The 18,552-nt window shown below is 41.7% G+C and overlaps 1 protein-coding gene across 1 annotated transcript; it reads left to right on the top strand.

The window, feature by feature from the left end:
* Positions 1–1,656: 1,656 nt before the first annotated feature.
* LOC146461766 (uncharacterized) lies at positions 1,657–16,732 on the top strand. The gene is made up of 9 exons (XM_085086677.1): positions 1,657–2,177; positions 3,886–4,184; positions 5,007–8,366; positions 9,091–9,207; positions 10,437–10,660; positions 11,681–11,796; positions 13,197–13,260; positions 14,131–14,155; positions 14,596–16,732. The coding sequence occupies exons 1-9, from the start codon at positions 2,071–2,073 to the stop codon at positions 14,631–14,633; spliced, it is 4,350 nt and encodes a 1,449-aa protein (XP_084942803.1). The 5' UTR covers positions 1,657–2,070; the 3' UTR covers positions 14,634–16,732.
* Positions 16,733–18,552: the final 1,820 nt, after the last annotated feature.

Raw genomic sequence — 18,552 nt, 5'->3', positions numbered from 1 at the left:
TGGGCAGTAAGCATTCTGCTTGTATACATGTGTAACTTATTAAGAAATTCAGTAAGGATGAACTGAATTCCAAAAAGATAATTTAAGCCTCATGTACAAGACTATAAAAGGGAAAATTGTATTTCCTGTTCAAGGCGGGAAGACCCTTATAACCCAAATCAAATTCAGGAGCATGTTGTCATGGCACCAAATCAGGGAGTGTGTACTGCCCTCCCCCAAATTCTCCAGTTATTTCAAAGCATCAGTGTAGTAGGTGGAGTTAATTTTATATAAATTATACAGTAAATGTAAATAAAAGGCCCTGAGTATAAAATATATCTGGGGTATTGCTGTAATCAAGGAAGTAATTCAAAATGACATTGTAAATAAGGCCTTTGGAATAGAGAACCTTAATGTAACTTCATTTGTACATAGAGCAAAATAAAAGTAGAATTGAGATAAAAACATTGTTTTTACATTTGACTCTCTTTTGATGGGTGCTTCTCAAAACCAGACATCATATTTATATGCCTGTTTAGTTTTCTGTATTGCGCATGAGTGTGTTATGTCTTACAAATCAGATCAAAACATGTCTGGATGACATGCATGTCAATTTCTCACACCTGACTAACAATTTCTGAGACTAGCAGTTTCTCATCAAGCATCATTCAGATTTGAATCTTTTTTTTTTTTTCAAAAGATTTTTCCAAGAAATGATGCTGCATTTGTTGCTTGAGACTCTGCGTATTAACTCGAACCCAATCTGCAGAAATCTTTCGCAACTTTTGAAAAATAATTATTGTCAGAACATCAGAAGTCAGGAAATCTTTGGACATATTTGGCAAGTACTTTCCACTACAGGACATTTGTCGGTAGTCAAAACAGTCGCTTAATGATATTGAAATGACATTGTAAATTAGGGTCTTTAAGGGTCTTAAGGTCTTTAAATAACTAAGGAGAAAGTGCTGCCTCTGTAATGACATCTGCAAACGGTTAGACTTTCTAGTCTTCTCGGATAAGGACGATAAATCGTAGGTCCCATCTCACAACCCTTGTTCATGATTACTTTGTGGGACGTTAAAGAACCCACACACTGTTCGCAAGAGTAGGGGACGTAGTTCCTGGTGTTGTGGTCTGGCCTTCTATCTTTCACACTCATGCTTGGGTTAAGTGGGTGGGTGGGTGAGATCGAATATGGACCGATAGCGGCTGCCAGAGGCGCCTTCACATGCTGACGTCTGATCTCACCCCACAGAAATGTAGACCGCCATGAGACTTGGTGATATGTGCGGTATATAAGAATTCATTCATTCATTCATTCATTTAGAAAGTCCACTAAAATCCCAAGATCGGTAGACCTTAATGTAAGCTATACATACAGGCATTTGTGGCCAGAATAGGGTTTACTTCTTAGGCCACTGTAGTGCGAAGTCTGAAAAGACTTCAGAGGTCAGCCCTGAATTTTAGTGGCTGGGTCTGAAAATGTTTATCATATTTTAATCTGAAGTTTGGAGGACTGGGCAGCACACCAAAATTCAATGGAGTAACCCCGCCTCCTGTATTAAAAATGGTCAAAAGTCCTCTTTGTAGGCAGATAATTGCAGAAAAGTTCTAATTATCGGGAGATAATTTCCCCCACCCAACCCCTCACCTAACTGCAGCAGGAAGTACCATGTACCACGGCTTGGTTTGCCTGTGGACCAGTCATTCATCTCAGAGGGAAACGGTCAGCGGATGTCTTCATGAGAATAGAATGCGACACGCATATCCAATATGGCGGTCTTTTTCTAGTGGAGAATTGTCTTTTCACATGTAAATACAAGCTTCTAAGCATCGCTCATTGGGAGTTTTTCCGGCGTACCGACTGAAAATATCTCTAACTTTATCTTCTCTGATGAACTATGCGCTATATATGGTCAAGCTGAGTGTGTGAACTCGCATCAAGGACAGCGTTTTAATTGTGTTTGAATAATCCTCGGATGGATGTCCACGACGGACAAGTCCATTGTTCATGTTATGTCACGTTGTGAATATTTTCGAGCCTTGGCTCGGATGTTCGATTAAGAAGACAACCAATTTTCATGGATTATCATGAGTAATTCAGACGCAAGCGAACAACCGATTAATGGACCGAAATGCATTGAAATTCCACGAGGTTGGAATCGCATCCTTGAAAATGGTGCTATTTTATACATAAGGTAAGGCGACATAACCTTTATTCTCACAGTATTTATACACGAATTAAGGGAAGATTACCCTCAAGCGTGCAGTGGTAAATCACTGGGTTGTTTTCTATTTTATAACTGTGTAGGAACCGATACTATACAAAATTATTATCGCTTAGCTTATTTGCATTCGATTCGGCGATTTCGTGGTAAATAAATTTTAAGATTATAAAGTGTGGCGGTGAAAAAATACTTTCTCTCTGGCCTTGCCAACCTTCGTTTCTTAAATTTTGCGGTTTTGCGTGGAACTTTCTTGTTTCTTTTTTAACAGGAAACTACACTTGATTTGTAAAGAAAAAGTTTCATTTATAAGGTTTCCGTGCTTACAATAACATTTTCATTTTGGTTACATGTGCTCTCTGTATCCCCTAGAGGCTATTTTAGACAAACCTTCCTGGTTTTTGATGCAACGCATTTAATTAAATAGAAAAATGTCATAGATCATAAGCTAGAGTAAAATTTAATAAATTTGATAGTCTGTGAAACCTTGAATTTACCAAGACTGGATGGATGACAGGAAATTTCTCTGTTATGAATGTTTGGTTTATCAACAGAGTTGATAACTAAAGATAAATTGGCCACCATAAACTCGACATAAAGAGATTCGAGTGCTGACGTTTCAAATGTTAGCCCTTCGTCAGAGTGAATTTCTCTGTCGGTTATGTTGTTATGGTGATGCGATGGTTAATACTTCACTTGTACATTTGCTCTGAAGTTTAGCTTTTTCAAGCATAAGCTGCCAGACATATCTAATCTATGACAGCAATGGCATCAGTGAATAATTGATGAGTAATCAGGGCCCAGTTGTTCAAAGCCCGATTAAGCTAATCCTGGATTAATGTGAATTTTCATTCAAGTTTAATCACTAATCGGTAAAGATTCTTTCAAAGATTTTTGCCCCCCAGTTTTGACTTAGACTTTTCTTTACCTTTAGCTTGCAATTAGGCTTTAAAACCACTTTTAAATAGCGAGATGAAAGCCTCGGTTAACTTTTAATCGTAGATTAGCGTTAATCGGCTTTCGAACAACCTGGCCCAGGTGATTGGTCATTGATTGCTACTGATGATCAGTGAGTAATTGAAAATGAGCTACACCGTATGCTTTTGTACCTACATGTGAATGCAGTATTTAATCCAGTAACTTCTTATATTGCTTACAGATAATAGAGAGACTTAGAATGGTGTTTACAGCAAACCGGAGATTCATTTTTGTGTTTTCGTAAAAAAATAAGTACGTAGATGAGAATAGTGACCGGGAAATACTCAATTTTACTAAGAAACTGGAAACAGCAAATGGCAAATATAGTTCACGTGTTTTTTTTCTGCCGTTTTCTGGCATGAACACAATTCTAAATCTCTCTAATATAACTGGAACTGGACTACTCTCATGTTTTCAGTTGTTGCCACCATCATTTTGTACTAGCATGCAGCTCCTCTTTCCTACTTTTCCTCGTTCTCAGGCCTCAAGGCTTAATTTTATCAATTTATGCTTGAAAATGGCTTACTTTGCCTGTATTCTAACAGAATTGAAGTTTCTGCCCCTGAAGTCCCATTTTACTCAAAATCCTGCCAGCATAATGTACCTAAACCTATAAATGGCCCACAAGTTGGTGTGTTATGAAGCACATGTTGCAGGAAACAGTAACATTAATTAACAATGTATTTTATTGTCTTTTTCTCAGTCCAAATAACAGCCGACTTAGGTCTCTGGAGCATGTGATTGAGTATCTCAAGACAGAGGGGACCTGTAAATGTGGATTGGAATGCCCCCTCTTTGTTCAAAACATTTTCAACTTTGATGCCAGAATACCTAGCAAGCTGATTCCTGTTGGAACCAGGCCAGAATCATCAAAATCTGGATGTAAACATTGTGTTACTGATTATCCGGATGTCTTGAACCCAAAGCAATCAGTGGATATCACAGCAAAGCAATCTAATGACGCCAAGTTGCCGTCCATCTCGACTCTAGGGACAAAAAGAGGTAACTCGTAGTTGGAAAACAAATGAAAGTTAATAATGTTAGCTGCCAAATGGTTTCTAACTTGATAAAACACCACAAAACTCTATTAAGCAGCATTCTTGTTAATTTAAATTAAGTATTGCATTCACAACACATTTTTCTCTGGAGAGTCAAGTACCAAGTAGAGTTTTGATTCCTTTGAGAAACATGTAAGTGGATTTTCAGTTCTGGATAATCCCATTTGGATTGAAAAAAGACTGTGAATTTTTGTTTGACTGGTATTGTACTAAACCCAAGGTCTAATTCCAGGAGTGACAACCCTTTAAGCCCTAATATAACACTGTCTTTTTTTGATTTAGTGAGATTGTAAGGAGAATTAGATGATAGTCTCTATGGGGGCTTAAAAGGTTAACTGTAAAGTACATTTGTAGGGGAGCAGGGATGGTGCTGTGCTGAGAGCACTTGCCTCCCACCAATGCGGCCCGGGTTTGATTCCCAGATTCGGCCTCATATATGTGGGCTGAGTATGTTGTTGGTTCTCGTCCTTGCTTGGAGGGTTTTTCTCCAGCTACTCCTGCTTTCCTCCCTCCACAAAAACCAACATTTCAAACTTCCAATTCAACCTGGAATGCACAGTCACCTTTGAACAAGTTCATAGGGAGCTCTTTGGTGCTCAGTGTGTAAACAAAATTTCATTTACATCTACACTTTCAATTCTCCCTTGATATTGTTTGGCTTCAGGTGTATATGTTACAAATAATGAAGTATCTTGCTCTTGGAAATGAAATGGTTAAAATATGCAAAACCCCTAAAGTTGTTTTTGGTGGTTTGTTTATCTTTCAGGCCCAGGGAGACCAAGGAATCCCTTGTCAAAGTCAAGAAGAGTGGGTGTTCGAAAACCAGACCTTGATAGGCCAATGTCACCACTTCACAACCTACCGTTGCCTGTTCCCAGTTCGGTGCTTAACAGTCCTGTTCAGAGTGTACCAACTAATATTGCTCTTGAGCAAAGGTCTTTGCCAAGCTTTGCAACAATTGTAAGTAGTTCTAAACTCTTTAATCCTGGCACTAGTTTGGGAAGTAACACCATATTGGGCAGCAGTGTGGTAACAACAGCAACAAACAGCTCCCCTTTGACTGCAACATCCTTATATTCGTCAAAATCGGCCATCACCACAAGCGGCGTTGTTGTCAGCTCATCAAGTTCTTCAACCAATCCAGCAGTAACAGCATCAACCGGGCTTGTAATCACACAGGCTTCAAAAACAACAGCCCCTGTTACAAGCACTGTGACTGCAAGCCAGCAGCATGCTGCAACAGTTACGACACAGTTACCATCTAGAACTTTACCAGAAAAAACCTTGGCCAAATCAGCCTGTCTTGCAGGTCTTGGCCTGAAAGGTACCTCATTGGCTGCTTCAGCCAGCAGCCAAGGACAAGGCAAAGAGACAAAAGTATCAAGTTCTACAACATTGGTTGTCACAACGAGTACCACAACAATTCCTGCTGTAAAACAAGATGCGAGACCAACTGCCAGTGTTAGTAAGGCTCCTGACGTCAAAGTAACTCCAAAAGCTGCAGCCCCTCGGAGCAACAAGTCATCAAAACCTTACACTGCCCGGAAAACAGTTGCAGCCACACTTAAGGCCGCGGCTGCTGCGGCGGCAGCTGCGGGTGTTAAGGTGTCTAATTCCTCTGATGTTGCAAGGACGGGATCTGATAACTCCGTCCTGCAAACTCAAGCTGTGACTACCACTAGCACTAGTCTGGGTGCAACTAAAACTGTCAGCAAACAACTTCCTCAAGTATTACCTACAGGCACACCGGGTAACTCTACCACAACTGTTCAAGCTCCCGCTTTATTTCATAGTGTTTTGAAAGATGCCATAATAAAGGAGCAGAGTCAATTGAATCGTGCTGTTTCATCTCCAAGTACAAACACCCCAGTGCCCGCCATAACCCAAGCAGTGCCCATTCATATACCCAGAGCGGCTCAAACAATCAGCACCTCCTCTCAAAGCAAGTCTGCAACTTCCAAAGAAACAGTTCAATCTACAGCTGCGATGGTTCAAGGTGTCCATGTCCCACCAGCTGTTCCACAGCATACACAAGCTCACAGGCCTCAGCCTCAAGGAACAGGACACCCACTTGTGAACACTGCAAGCAGTTTTTATAGCGCAGTATCCTTAGCTTCCAGTGTCAGTCAGCAGCCGAATGTCCAGGCATCTACAGTGGCTCAAAGCACTGCCTACGTGGCACCAACTACGGCGAGTGTTTTTGGACAGGTGCATAACACAGTTGCGCCAACGCAAATACCATCATTGCAGCTCACTGCTTCTCAAGGCCAGGGTGGTGTGTTCTTCCAAGGAAGTGGAAACCAGGTATTCCAGATGAATGTGGATTCTAACCAGTTGAAAGGTACCTATCAACTTCATGGTGTTTACCAAGGTGCCATACCAGCGACCTTTCTTGCCACGGCTAATGCAAGCAAGGCTCCGACTTCTAATGCTCCTGGAGGTGTCCCTCAAGCTTTGTACCAAACCAATCCTTATATGCTTGGTATTGTGATGCCTACTGCAATAACACAATCAGCGTCGACTCAGCCAGCTCAGACAGTAGCAACAACAGCAACATCCCCATCAGCGACAGCAGTGGCTGCTGCTTCTGTGGCGTCATATCCCTATAATAATCAAAATGCAGCAATTGCTGCTGCGTTTGAATCATTCGTACCCATTGCTCCGGCTGCAGCCCCCAGGTTCTCGCAGACCTTGGCTCATTTGGCGAGTGCTTACACACCATTCATGCCGAGGGGTGCAGTTCAAGGAACCGCCCCAGTGCAGTTTGCTGCTCAGCGGATGGTGCCAATGAGTGCTATGCACTCTCAAGCTGGCGGAAATGGACAAATGGGTCCAGCCATATTGAACCTTGCTGACTACACTGTTAAATACCCAATCAACACAGTGAAGCCTGGCTCATACACCACTCAGGCATCTACTGTTAGTAATGTTGGGTCAGCCAATACGCATCCTCAGACAGCTGTTGTCGCTGCAATGCCATATGTTGCATTTGGACAAATCAACAGTCCCCGATTTCCATTTTCTGTGAATTTTGCAGCTCCTGGTACAAGTACAAATCCTTCGGCTACAACGTCTTCCACCTCACCATCCTTGAGTTTTGTTACCTCAGTGACAACATCTCACCAGCACACCCCGGTGTCGAATGCTGATTCCCATGGGGGAGGTGCTGTGCTGGGTTATGTATCAATGCCAGTGCCATTCGGAACCAACACCAGTGGGGTAAGTCATTCACAGAGTGCCCCTACCCCCCACCCTGGAAGTGCCTTCTCCCCACCCTCAAGCCATGTGAGTGCAAGTCGCAGTAATAAGCATATGGATTCATCAGGGGTGGCTCAACACCTTCCGTCATGGTCCAGTGGAACCAAAAATGGATCTGGCACCACAGCTGCTAGTCAAAGAAGATGCAGCACTCCAGAAAGCAGTAGCAGCAGCGGTAGCAACAACAGCAGCAATGGCAGTACCAACTTAGGATATTGTAGTGTAACAGCAAATTCATGTACCACAGGATCAGCTGTACCCATCAGAAGCAGTTGTATGGAGTCAAGCTCTTCAGGGACGATGTTAAAAACATCTAGTTCAAACTGCAATCAGTCACCAAGGCATCCAGGTGTGTCATCACCATTGAACTCACCATTGCCACTGCCTAATCAGACACTCTCTGCTTGTCAAGGATCTATAAAATGCAGTTCACCTCTAGCAACTGTGAAAAGCAGTGTAGAAACTATGCCTGTGCATAGCCAAACATTTAGTACTTTTGAAAGCCATCAAGCAAAGACTTCGTCTGAAATGGCAAGTACTTTAAAAAGACCTTATAATGACATCGGTGAACCTGCAAAGAAGGCAAAATACGATGAGTCAGCGTATTATGAAGCCAATCCCCTTTTGGGCCTGAAAAGGTCTTGTGAAGCCATAGAGGCCTACTGCAGTCCTGAGCGCGTGGCGGAGAATGACCATGATGATGATGATGATGATGAGGATGAGGAAGATGATTATGATTTACATGATTCTGCGGTTCCAAAAAACGATCAATCTTCCCCTGTTAATAAACAAGCAGGGGAAGGAATTTTAAACAGTGAAACTTGTAGCAAGTTTAAAAACTGTGATCAAAAGGATGAATGCACCAGAGGTAAGCAAGCTCTTTCGTAAATACCTTTCTATTGTTTAACTCATTGCCTACTGAGTGATCCAAAGAAAGAATTGGAAAAATATTGAAAAGCAAATAGCGTGTGATAAAAGTATTGCTCAGTAGCTTTCATTCACAGACTGAAAAGTAAGAACCACCTTGTACAGGATAACCAACCCTAACCCTAACCCAACCCTCCAGTAAAGTACTACTCAGTAGCTTTCATTTAAATGATCATACATGTATTATGGAATGAAAGTAGATCCAGCTTGTACAGCTTGGTAAACGATTAAACAGGACCACCGAAAGGCACTCCTCAAAGGTTTTCAATTCAGTTGCACAGAATTTAATGCCAAAGCTAGCACCACCTTGTACAACATAGTAAACAGTACCTCAGTAGCTTTCATTTGAACCATCACACTTTAGGATTTCAACCCTTCAGCATAATAAAAAGCAGCACACGAAAGTACTGCGCAGTAGCTTTCATTTGAATGGTCACACACTAGGATTTCATCCACAGGATAAAGAGTTTTACTACAGGAAAGAATTGGCCTGTAGCTTCTGTTTGAACACCGCCACACTTTAGGGTTTATCTCACAAGGAGTGCAAACTTAGTGAGGTTTGTTTGCCGTGCTCAGCTGTACCAATGAGTTATTCGGTGAAAGTTATCAAACCTTGACATTTTAGGAAATGTTTGTGGTGTGATTTGCGTACTTTACATCGACAGCTAACCCCAGTGAGAGCCGATCAACACCTGCTGAAGTCCAACCAATCAGAGACAAGCGCCAGTCTCACTCGGTTTATAATGGAGATGTTTCGGGCAACCAGAATGAAGGTGTACATGGTAAGAAATCAATTAACGGGGTTAAAAGAAAAGACAGCGCTGCTACTAACGCTGTCAAAGTTGACAAGCTACCGTAAAGTCGATGTTATAAGTTTTGATTAGCACGTAACGACTCTTTTTTCCAACAACGATAACCTTAAAGGGAGGGGTTCACATTTCAGCGCATGTGCATGAATGTTGATACTTTTTTCTCTTTCTTATCACTTTTATGGCCTTAAAAATCCCACTCACATGTACTTCAGTAATCACATTCTATAATTAGTCCAAGCAAAATGACTGATGACCAAAATTCGCAGAAAATGCTTGTGGATTGTACTGATATTGTCGATATTGAATTTAGCGTTGACCCGTGGCATTTATTCCACGGTTGATGTGTTTACAGTTATCTGCATGCGAAATAACGCAATTATAGGGAAAAAAATTACCACCCGACTTACCCATTCCCTTCCGAATGGTTCATAAACAACGAATTAGATTAAACAGGCTTGGGTCATACCAAGCAAAGGCGAAAAAGTATTTTGATTCATGGACGTTTGCAGAACCGTGAACCCCTCCCTTTAAAAAACAATCTTGCACATGATCGACATTCAGCTCTCCACAAGTCTGCCAGTTGCTCGGTGTAGTTTGTGGCATCTGACTGGTATTCGGATAAGGTCATGGGTTAGTCTTGTGTTAAAGATTCAACTTTTTTTCGTCACTCTCATCACAAACAGAGGCTGTCGCATGACCAAGTTCCACATTTCACTGGCCCGTCTTTCTTTCACAGTGGTTTCGAAATATTTCCTAAGTTTTCCATTTTCCTCTGTTTTCGCGTCGTTTGGAGATTAAACTGAATATTATCAAATATACATCACTGAAGATTTCCGAAGATGTCACGAAGGTCACGAAGCACTTGCGAATTTAACCGAACGACGATCATTCGACTATTGACCCTTAAAAAGAAAATTTAGCGATTCCCATAATTTTAGAAATTTGCAAATCTGGAAACTTGGTTGTACAATTATAATAATAATAACTGTTTATTCAGAATTTTATGTAAAAGTGAAAAGGAGATAAAAGAGGTTATCCCTTTCTAGTTTATTTCCTTCCTTACAATAATAACAAAAACATAAACAAGTAATACGTTTCAAAATACAACATTTGCAACTTGCTTATTCATAAAATCGCCTAAAGCAAAGCGTAACAAAGCAACTAGTTTTTATTAAACGATTTTGTTTTACACTTTTCAGGACAAATGGTGACTCAGGAGCCGTATCGACCAGTCAAGACAAATCCAATATCACGCAATACAGGTGGGCAGCAGGGGTACCTGGACAAGCCTCATATACCGAACATCAGGCCACAGTTTGAGATCGGTGATATTGTGTGGGCCCAAGCACGCGGCCTTCCCTCCTGGCCTGGCAAAGTGGTGGACGCAAGCGAAGTAGGAAAAGGGAGACCGGATGATGGAAAGGTAAGGAGTGAGCTCTATATTGAGCGAAAGTCTGTAGAAACGAGTACTCTATAAAGCCTTGTTTTCACTAGGACATAAGCGTAAGCATAAGCACAAACGCCGCTTAAGCAAGTGAGAACACCTGCAACATACGCATAAGCACAAGAAGAACGAACACGTTGCTTCTTCTTGTGCTTATGCTTATACTTATGTCACAGTTTTCACTAATGAGAACGGGTTTGACATAAGGACAAGCATAAGGCAGTCAACCGTCTCGTCTGCCATCTAGATTAACATCAAGGGGAATTCCGTCAAGAAATGGTTTTCTGCGCGTGCGTCTGTCCTTATGCTTATGTTGCCAGTGTTCTCACTTGCTTATCTTTATGATTATGCTTATGTCCTTTTGAAAAGGACATAAGCAGTTCCTGTTCTTGGTAATTTTCTAGAGGACCCCTCTGTAAACCACTTTTGTGATGTTGGCATCCTCATTAAAGATTACCTTCAAAACCAGGCTTAAGTATTCGACTGTGAAAGGCTCAGCAGACTCGCTTCTCTGTGCAGGGTACATGTAAGCAGGGCTCTAATGTACAGGAATAGCTGCCTCTTTTACAGCTTCTGTAACAGTAATAATAATAATAACTCTCATGACCTCAGGGGTTGAATAAGAATTGATATCACAAGGAGAAAATTGATGCTACTCAGTGTTAGGGCTTAAAGGGTTATTTTAGTCGCGGTTTTAAAGGGCGACTTCACGTCGCCTATGTTAACCATCGGCAATTTTCGGTGCGATTCAACGGCGATCAAAGTTTCTTTGAAGCAGCCTTTCTGCTGCGTGTGCTAGCGTGCTCTCAGCTAAGTTGCATGAAATCGCCGTCCTATTTGGGTAAATTAATTTTGGTCAACTGTATTCCGCTTTCAAAATACTGTATTGTTTTGTTTATTCGGAAACCAGAGTAGTGCCCAACGTGTTCTCCCTTTTAATCTTTTTTTTATGTTTTCCTAATTGACCTAAACAATATTTGTTGTCTTTTGTTTTTACAGCGCTGGGTGATGTGGTTTGGTGATCATACGTTCAGCCAAGTGGAAGTAGACAGATTAAAAACACTGTCTGAGGGACTCCGAACACTCGACGATAAAGCCCGCAAGAAAAAATACAAGTAAGACTTTGACGTAACAGAAATTACTGGATTATTGTATGATGCAATTCAAGGGATTCGTTTGGCTTAGCGGCCATTGTACATGAGCCATTATACCATGCCCGAGAAATAGTGACCATTAAATTGTCTTCTGATTGTTCTTGCAAGCGAAATCAGCAAGATCTGGCAATATTTGTTGATTGCTTTTAATAAATCAATTATTCCACTATGGCTTGTTGGATATGAGATGATTATAGCCAACGAGGCGCGTCTATCGTCTCATTTCCAACGTGCGCTCGTGGAGCAATTGTTAAATATAGATAATAAGTAGATGTGATCCCTCCTCCCCGTTCTCTTTGCGACTTTTAAGTTTGTTGGCGTGACTCTGCCGGCAAAGCTTTGCCACCGCGTAAACAATCAGTCCAGTTACGCGAACACTTCATTGAAAAGAAAGCTATCTTCGCTTCGTCTAGCCTCCCTCGCAGACACTCTTTTGGCTCGTCACGCAATCTTTCCTTCCCAATGAACGTTGGGGAGGAAAGATTGCGTGACGAGCCAAAAGAGTGTCTACGAGAGAGGCTACGCTTAGTCAGGAGTACTCTGGCTAACGAACCTACTCTGTGGTGGGGCGCATGACTGTAGAGCGCGAGCTCGCGGGATCGAATCCAAGTGCGACAAACACACATACTTAAATGACTGGGGATACCCCCAAAGGCTGCCTTTCATCTGGCATCTACATGTAAGTGTGGTAAGACCTTCACCCGGCTCAGATGACTACGTAGAAATAGCCTGCGTTGTAGTCATTTCCTATCCAAAAACGCAGGAGGCTCGTGAAGGTATGGAGCGCGAAAAGGAGCAAAAATGTACCCCCCCCCCCCCCCATGCTCCAGTGTTTTTGCTTCTTCTTCTCCCCGGAAATTTTCGTTCGCTTCTCCCGGTCGCTAGGCAAGGAAACGGCTGCTACGAAGGCTACGTAGAAATAGTGGAATCTGCGATGATTCTCTAAAAACAAGGCGACAGAAGGTCCGCAACGACGAGCACCAAAGCAAGACAAATGCAGTGATAGTCAAAAGGCATGACGCTTGCCCCTGGCAGAGACCACCCCGCAGATGACATGCGCCATCTGAGATGACCGCTGACTGCATTAGCTCGAGATTAACTTTACCTAAATTACATTTAGCCGTATTTAAATAACCTGTAAGAACGTCTTGAACTCTGGCTGTGACCAACCTCGGTACCAGCTTATGATCGGCTTGTTGCGAGAAAGTTCCTGAATAAATGCAACTACAGCTTCATAGATAGTCAGATGTCAATGGAAATTTGCTGATTGGAAATTAAACCATGAACGTCTACCTATTCTCGTCTGATCGAAAAAAGCGTTTGAGTTGTGGAGTCTGACAAGACTTGCTATTTTGTTGTAGGGCCAAGAAAGCGAGGATTGGTTTAGAGCAAGCGATAAGCGAAGCCCTGGAAGCTCTTGATATGGTATGTATTAAAATGGCAGCAAATTAAATCAGTTTTGGTTGATCAACAGTTTCAACCGACTTTTTAATACATTAAAGACAATCATACTTATCAACATAACTTAACTGAGTAGCCACAAAAAGAAAGTTTTCAAAAAGAGAATCAGTCAAGGCTTGAACGGGATTCGAACCCATGACTCTGCTAGCTGGTCATTTTGCGTTCGTAATTTACCCGTTAAAGATGAACGAATATGAATGAAAGTGAATATGTGAGACATCCTATATTAACTGCAGATAAAAACCATCTTCACATCCACATCGAACTGAGTCAGATCGGAAAAGCAACCAAAATGGTGGTGGTTGATCCCCCCCCCCCCCCCCCCCAAAAAAAAAAAAACAAGACACCACTTTAGGCTCCGTTCACACTAATGCGTTTTCAAAACCCCCCGTTTTCATTTTGCTAAGAGAGCATCAAAATCTTCGTGTCCACACTATCGTTTCAGCAGCCTCTTTTCCCTGTCCACACTAGAACGCTGGAATACGCTGATTCGCTTTGAGGAAACGTTACAACAGCCATCTGCGCATGCGAGAAATAGACGCGCTTGCGGTGTTTGTGGCATTTCCCGTGTCAGTGATTTCGAAAGCCTCCGTTGTCCATATCGTGTTCCCCGTTCACGTGGATACGATAGGGTCCCATTTTCAAATGTCTACACTTCGTGCAGGTGTTTTCGATGTAAACGATATCGTTTTCGATCATTATTTTTAGTGTGGAAGTAAGACCACAATGCATAGAAATGAACACGTTTTCGTATTAGTCTATTGTTGTCGATTTTTGCATTATTCGTGATAAATAAAACTTACATTTTGCTTCCTTTGTGTTGTTTTGTTTCAGAGAGAACGCCTCCGAGGGAGACAAGGTGAGCTCTTCTTTATTTGGTTGTTGTTGTTGTTGTAAAACTTAAACGCTTACAGAATGTTACATTCATTTCGAGTCTATGTAACTTTGCTTTTTCTTTTCTCTAGTTAAAACAAAAAATAGCCTAATGGCTTTTATATCCGCGAGCTTAAGAATTCGCGAAAATTTTGCCGGTAGAATTTTCATGGTAAAAAGAACGGGAAAGTATTCAAAAGTGTCTTGTACCCTTAACAAAAAGGAGAATTTATCGCCGGTCTATATTTGTGCATGTGCTTTGGCAAGCGAGCGAGTAATCTTCGGTATTTCCCTCTCGTGGGCTAAGTTTGGCAGTTTCTGTTTTTGCAAATATGTTCGAAGCTAAAGAAAATAAACGCTACTAAGACGGTTTGTACCGTACAGTTAAAGCGTTGCCTAAAATATTTTTTTCTTGCTGTTTTATAGCGGCAAGGTCTAAAACAAAGAAGAAGAGGATTAGATGACGCCTCCCCAACAACAGAAAACTAGCGCGAACATTGAAGGAATCTGTGACTGTATTTTATCAAAGTACTAATATATTCATCAATTAATGCTAAGCTCAGTAGGGGGTTTAGGAATAGTGTATATATTTTAGGATGAAAAACTGTTTTTGTCCTGTCGTTTTCTGGGTTGGGAGGGTTACACTCATCTTTTTTGCATGCATTTCGTAACCTAAAATTGTTACCTTTTTGCTAACGGTGAAACAGCAGCTTGTTTTTTACAGCCTGCTAATAGATGATAGCGATTTTTTTTTCTTTCTGTGTTTGGTGTCCAGCGAAATCTAATCGTACACCAAGGTGAACTCGATACACAACAGCATCGTTCCCGGGCCTAATCTTGCCCTTAATGCGCTTATTGAGCGAGCTGTGTTGGCCTATCCGAGGTTTGGGACCGAACTCGATAGCGCAAGGCGTCCTGGGTTCCTCTCGAAGAAAAATGTGCAATGGGCGCCAAGCGCGGGAAATTATTTTAATCTGTACCAAGCGCGGGAAAACATGCAGCCCGCTCATAGAGCGACAAAACAGGCAACCGGTGCCAAGCGCGGGAAAACAGGCAACCGGTGCCAAGCGCGGGAAAACATGTCACTGGAACCAGTGTCAAGTGCGGAAAAGCCGCTTACACCAAATCACAGTTACATGGCTTTGCTTTACCTGTCATATGAAAAGAGAGACAGATTCAAACAAAGGTTTTTAGTACTAGAGAGTGCCTTCCCCTAACTAAGTTATTCCTTTTGTAAGGCGATTGAACATTGTCAAATGTTTACGCCTCTGGGATTTAAGTATCAGTTTTTCCCATCGTTTCAACCTGTTGTTTAGTAGGATTTTCATTCCAACTTTTCCTACTTTGTGGATGAACGCCAAACGGAATTTCCTAAACATTTTTTTATTCTTTGTTGAGTGACTTCAAAACAAAGGCTTGAAGTTTGTAGCTTTCTATGAAGGTGTAGAGAGGACTTCGAAGTAGCCATGTATGTCGCATCTCAATGGCCGAGCCCGTTTAAGAGGCCAATCTCCGTACAACTTTGCAGCTTGTCTTGGAAAGCGTCACAAGACGTGCTTAATGAAAACGCACCGTATAACGAACAAAATTAATGCTGGAGTGGTTTGCAGTTATTATAACTAACTTCTCCTTTCTCAAACCCGTGACTCGTCTCCAATGACGGAACTGTTCAAGGCTTCTTGGGGGCTCTCCCCTCCCGCCATTTTCTTGATCGGCAACTTCCCGTGTTTCGGGATCTGTCGCCGATTAGTGTTCAAGTTAAGATGATTTTGCCTATTGTGCCGTTATGTAACGTAACCCTTTTTTTCACGAAACCATCCGATTCAATTTGTACGGAGATTGTACCGCTGAAAACAATAGTCTATACATTTTTTTTAGAAAAATATCGAAAAACAGTCAGATATTTGGGGTCCGTTTCTGAAAAGCAAGGTTAAGCTAACCCATGATTAGTATCGGTTCTGGTTTGCACGTAAACGATTTGGCTTCATGTAAACTATTTTTTGTTAGCGCGCCTTTTGACTTTGGCTGCCTTCCAAATTAGCGGTGAAAACATTAGTCTCCTATACGGCGGTTATCTAGGTCGTCACGCAACGCCATTTCGTTGAGGAACGTTGCGTGACTCGTGACCCAAAAAACGGGTAGAAGACTGGAAACAGAGACCATGTTTAACTTTAATCTACGGGTTAGAATTAACTGGCTTTTGAAAACCGGCCCCGGTTCATGAATTTGTAGATTAGTAAGGAGAAGTTATTCTCATCTTTTACTAGTGAAGCAAAATTATTCAGATCTTTTAACAACTTCTCCCATCGAATGCTCTGAGAATTGCACCAATACAAGTTAGGAGAATTAATGCATTGACATCAGAGCAAAAAGATGTGTAAATTAGGAGGGATTATTTTTGTAAGGGAAACAGTGTACATAGTTGTAAAATTTTTCCACCTTCATTAAGTTTTCGTCGATTTGGGTGTTGCAAATCCCAACTGAATTCAACATTCTACTAGGTTGTTTTCCTCAGAGTTGGTTATCAACATTTTAATCACTAAATTAAACGCTTTAGAATTCATTTCATTGATGTCTTTTATCTTGTCATTCGAATGTGTATTGACCGGGGAGCAGGGATGGCGCAGTGGTGAGAGCACTTGCCTTCCAACAATGTGGCCCGAGTTAGATTTCCGGACTCGTTGACACTGATAATTTTTTTAACTGGTATTTGCGGTAGGTTGGTATAAGATTGTAACTCTCCAAAACAGTTTGAACACAAATTCCACAACTATTTGACAATTTTTCCCTTCTCCTGATTAATATATCATCTCCGTCCAAAGTCCGAGGTAATTGTTTTTTAATTTTCTCATGGTCTTTCATCTCCCCACCCTCGCTCCCTCTGGGGTAATACGTTTAGAGATCGCCCAATACCTTTTCAATTTGTTTGCCATCAATATGTATATAAGAATTCCTTTAAGTTATCTTTCTTAACATTATTATTGTTGCAATGACCATTTGTTATAAGTAATATGGGGTGTACTTAAGGCTTGTGGGACACTGCGAGAGAGATGTTTATCGCCATGCGCCAATAAAGATACGACGTCTAAAACGTAAGGATCTGGGAATGATTTTCCAAATTCCAATTCGACCTGGAATGCACGGACACCTTTGAATCAAGTTTCTCAGTGGAGAGCTCTTTGGGGCTGCGTGGGTAAACAAATTGTGTTTAAGTTGTTGTTGTTTATGAAATCCTCGATCATTACCATTCAGATGAAACGAGTTCCTCTTCTGAACCGAGTTCTTAGGAGAGCGTTCTTTGGTGCTCCATGGGTAAGCAAATTATGTTAAAGTTGTTGTTGTTTATGGAACCTCGATCATTACCATTCAGATGAAACTGAGCTCCTTGATTCTATTGCTTACTGTTCTTTTGAGTCGGAGAGCGTCTGTGTGAACTATCTGTGTTCCCAAGCGGTGTAAGGTGGCGGCGGCGTCTCTCTCTTCACATCGTCTTTCACACACTGCTGTTGTTCCTTCCCCTTACCGAACGGGTCTGTAGTTGAATACGGAGGGAGATACGGACGGGGCTGACCAGGGGAAGATAAAGTCACAGTTGTGAGAGCAGCCGATGTGCGGTATGCCGGGGAGAGAGCGCCACTGCTTGAATGTTGTCCTGGAGAACGGCACTTATAACACGGACATCGTGGATGAGTAAAACAAAGAATGATGACTAATACCACAGCGATTGCAATAAACGCACCCATGACAATGTAGCCGGTGAGAGAGTCTGTTTTAAATGGTCTCACACAGCGGTCTTTTTTCTTAGCCGTGGAATCGGTTACACACATGCCATGACAGCAGAACTGGTCAAGACTGAGCCGATGACAATCAGCGTGTTTCAAACATGACTCAGCCATGGAAACCAAGATAGGAACGGAGACGAAGACGAAGACGCTTCCTAGTATCTTTGCCATATCCGAGGTGAATTTCCTGTGGTTTACGAAAGCAAAAACTTCAGAGGCTATTTGCAGCACAATTGAATAGAGTTTCTTGTCAGATTATTAATAATTCATTTCGTTGGAACATGAAAATCAAACCCGTGACGCACGCTTAGATACTCGATCGTACAGTAGTTCTATTTCTTTGTTTGTTGCCCTTCGCCCTGTCGCTTCTTTGAAAATATATCACATGGTTCAAGACTGAGTGTTTTGTCAGGCTATCTAGAAACTCAGTTTTCCATATAACATCTCTCTACGCTTCTTTCTTCAACTATTTTTTGCGGGCTTTCAATATCCCGATAAACACATACGCACGTTTTTGATTTATCACTTCCGCACATTTGTCACTCTTCAAAGCTTCTTTTCAAAATGGAGTTACATGGGTCAGTAATGTTCATCAAGTCAC

This window comes from Pavona decussata, unplaced genomic scaffold (assembly GCF_977016875.1).
Source record: "Pavona decussata unplaced genomic scaffold, jaPavDecu1.1 SCAFFOLD_195, whole genome shotgun sequence".
Taxonomy (NCBI): Eukaryota; Metazoa; Cnidaria; class Anthozoa; order Scleractinia; family Agariciidae; genus Pavona; species Pavona decussata.
The sequence above is the reverse complement of the archived record's forward strand: the minus strand, read 5'-3'. Positions and strand labels throughout refer to the sequence as shown.

What these genes read in the sequence shown, in the direction of transcription:
- LOC146461766 (XM_085086677.1), top strand. Translation starts at nt 2,071, where the DNA reads ATGAGTAATTCAGACGCAAGCGAACAACCGATTAATGGACCGAAATGC. An exon ending in GACTCTAGGGACAAAAAGAG is followed by an intron (nt 4,185 to 5,006) that starts GTAACTCGTAGT and finishes TTTATCTTTCAG; the next exon opens with GCCCAGGGAGACCAAGGAAT. An exon ending in GGAGACCGGATGATGGAAAG is followed by an intron (nt 10,661 to 11,680) that starts GTAAGGAGTGAG and finishes TTGTTTTTACAG; the next exon opens with CGCTGGGTGATGTGGTTTGG.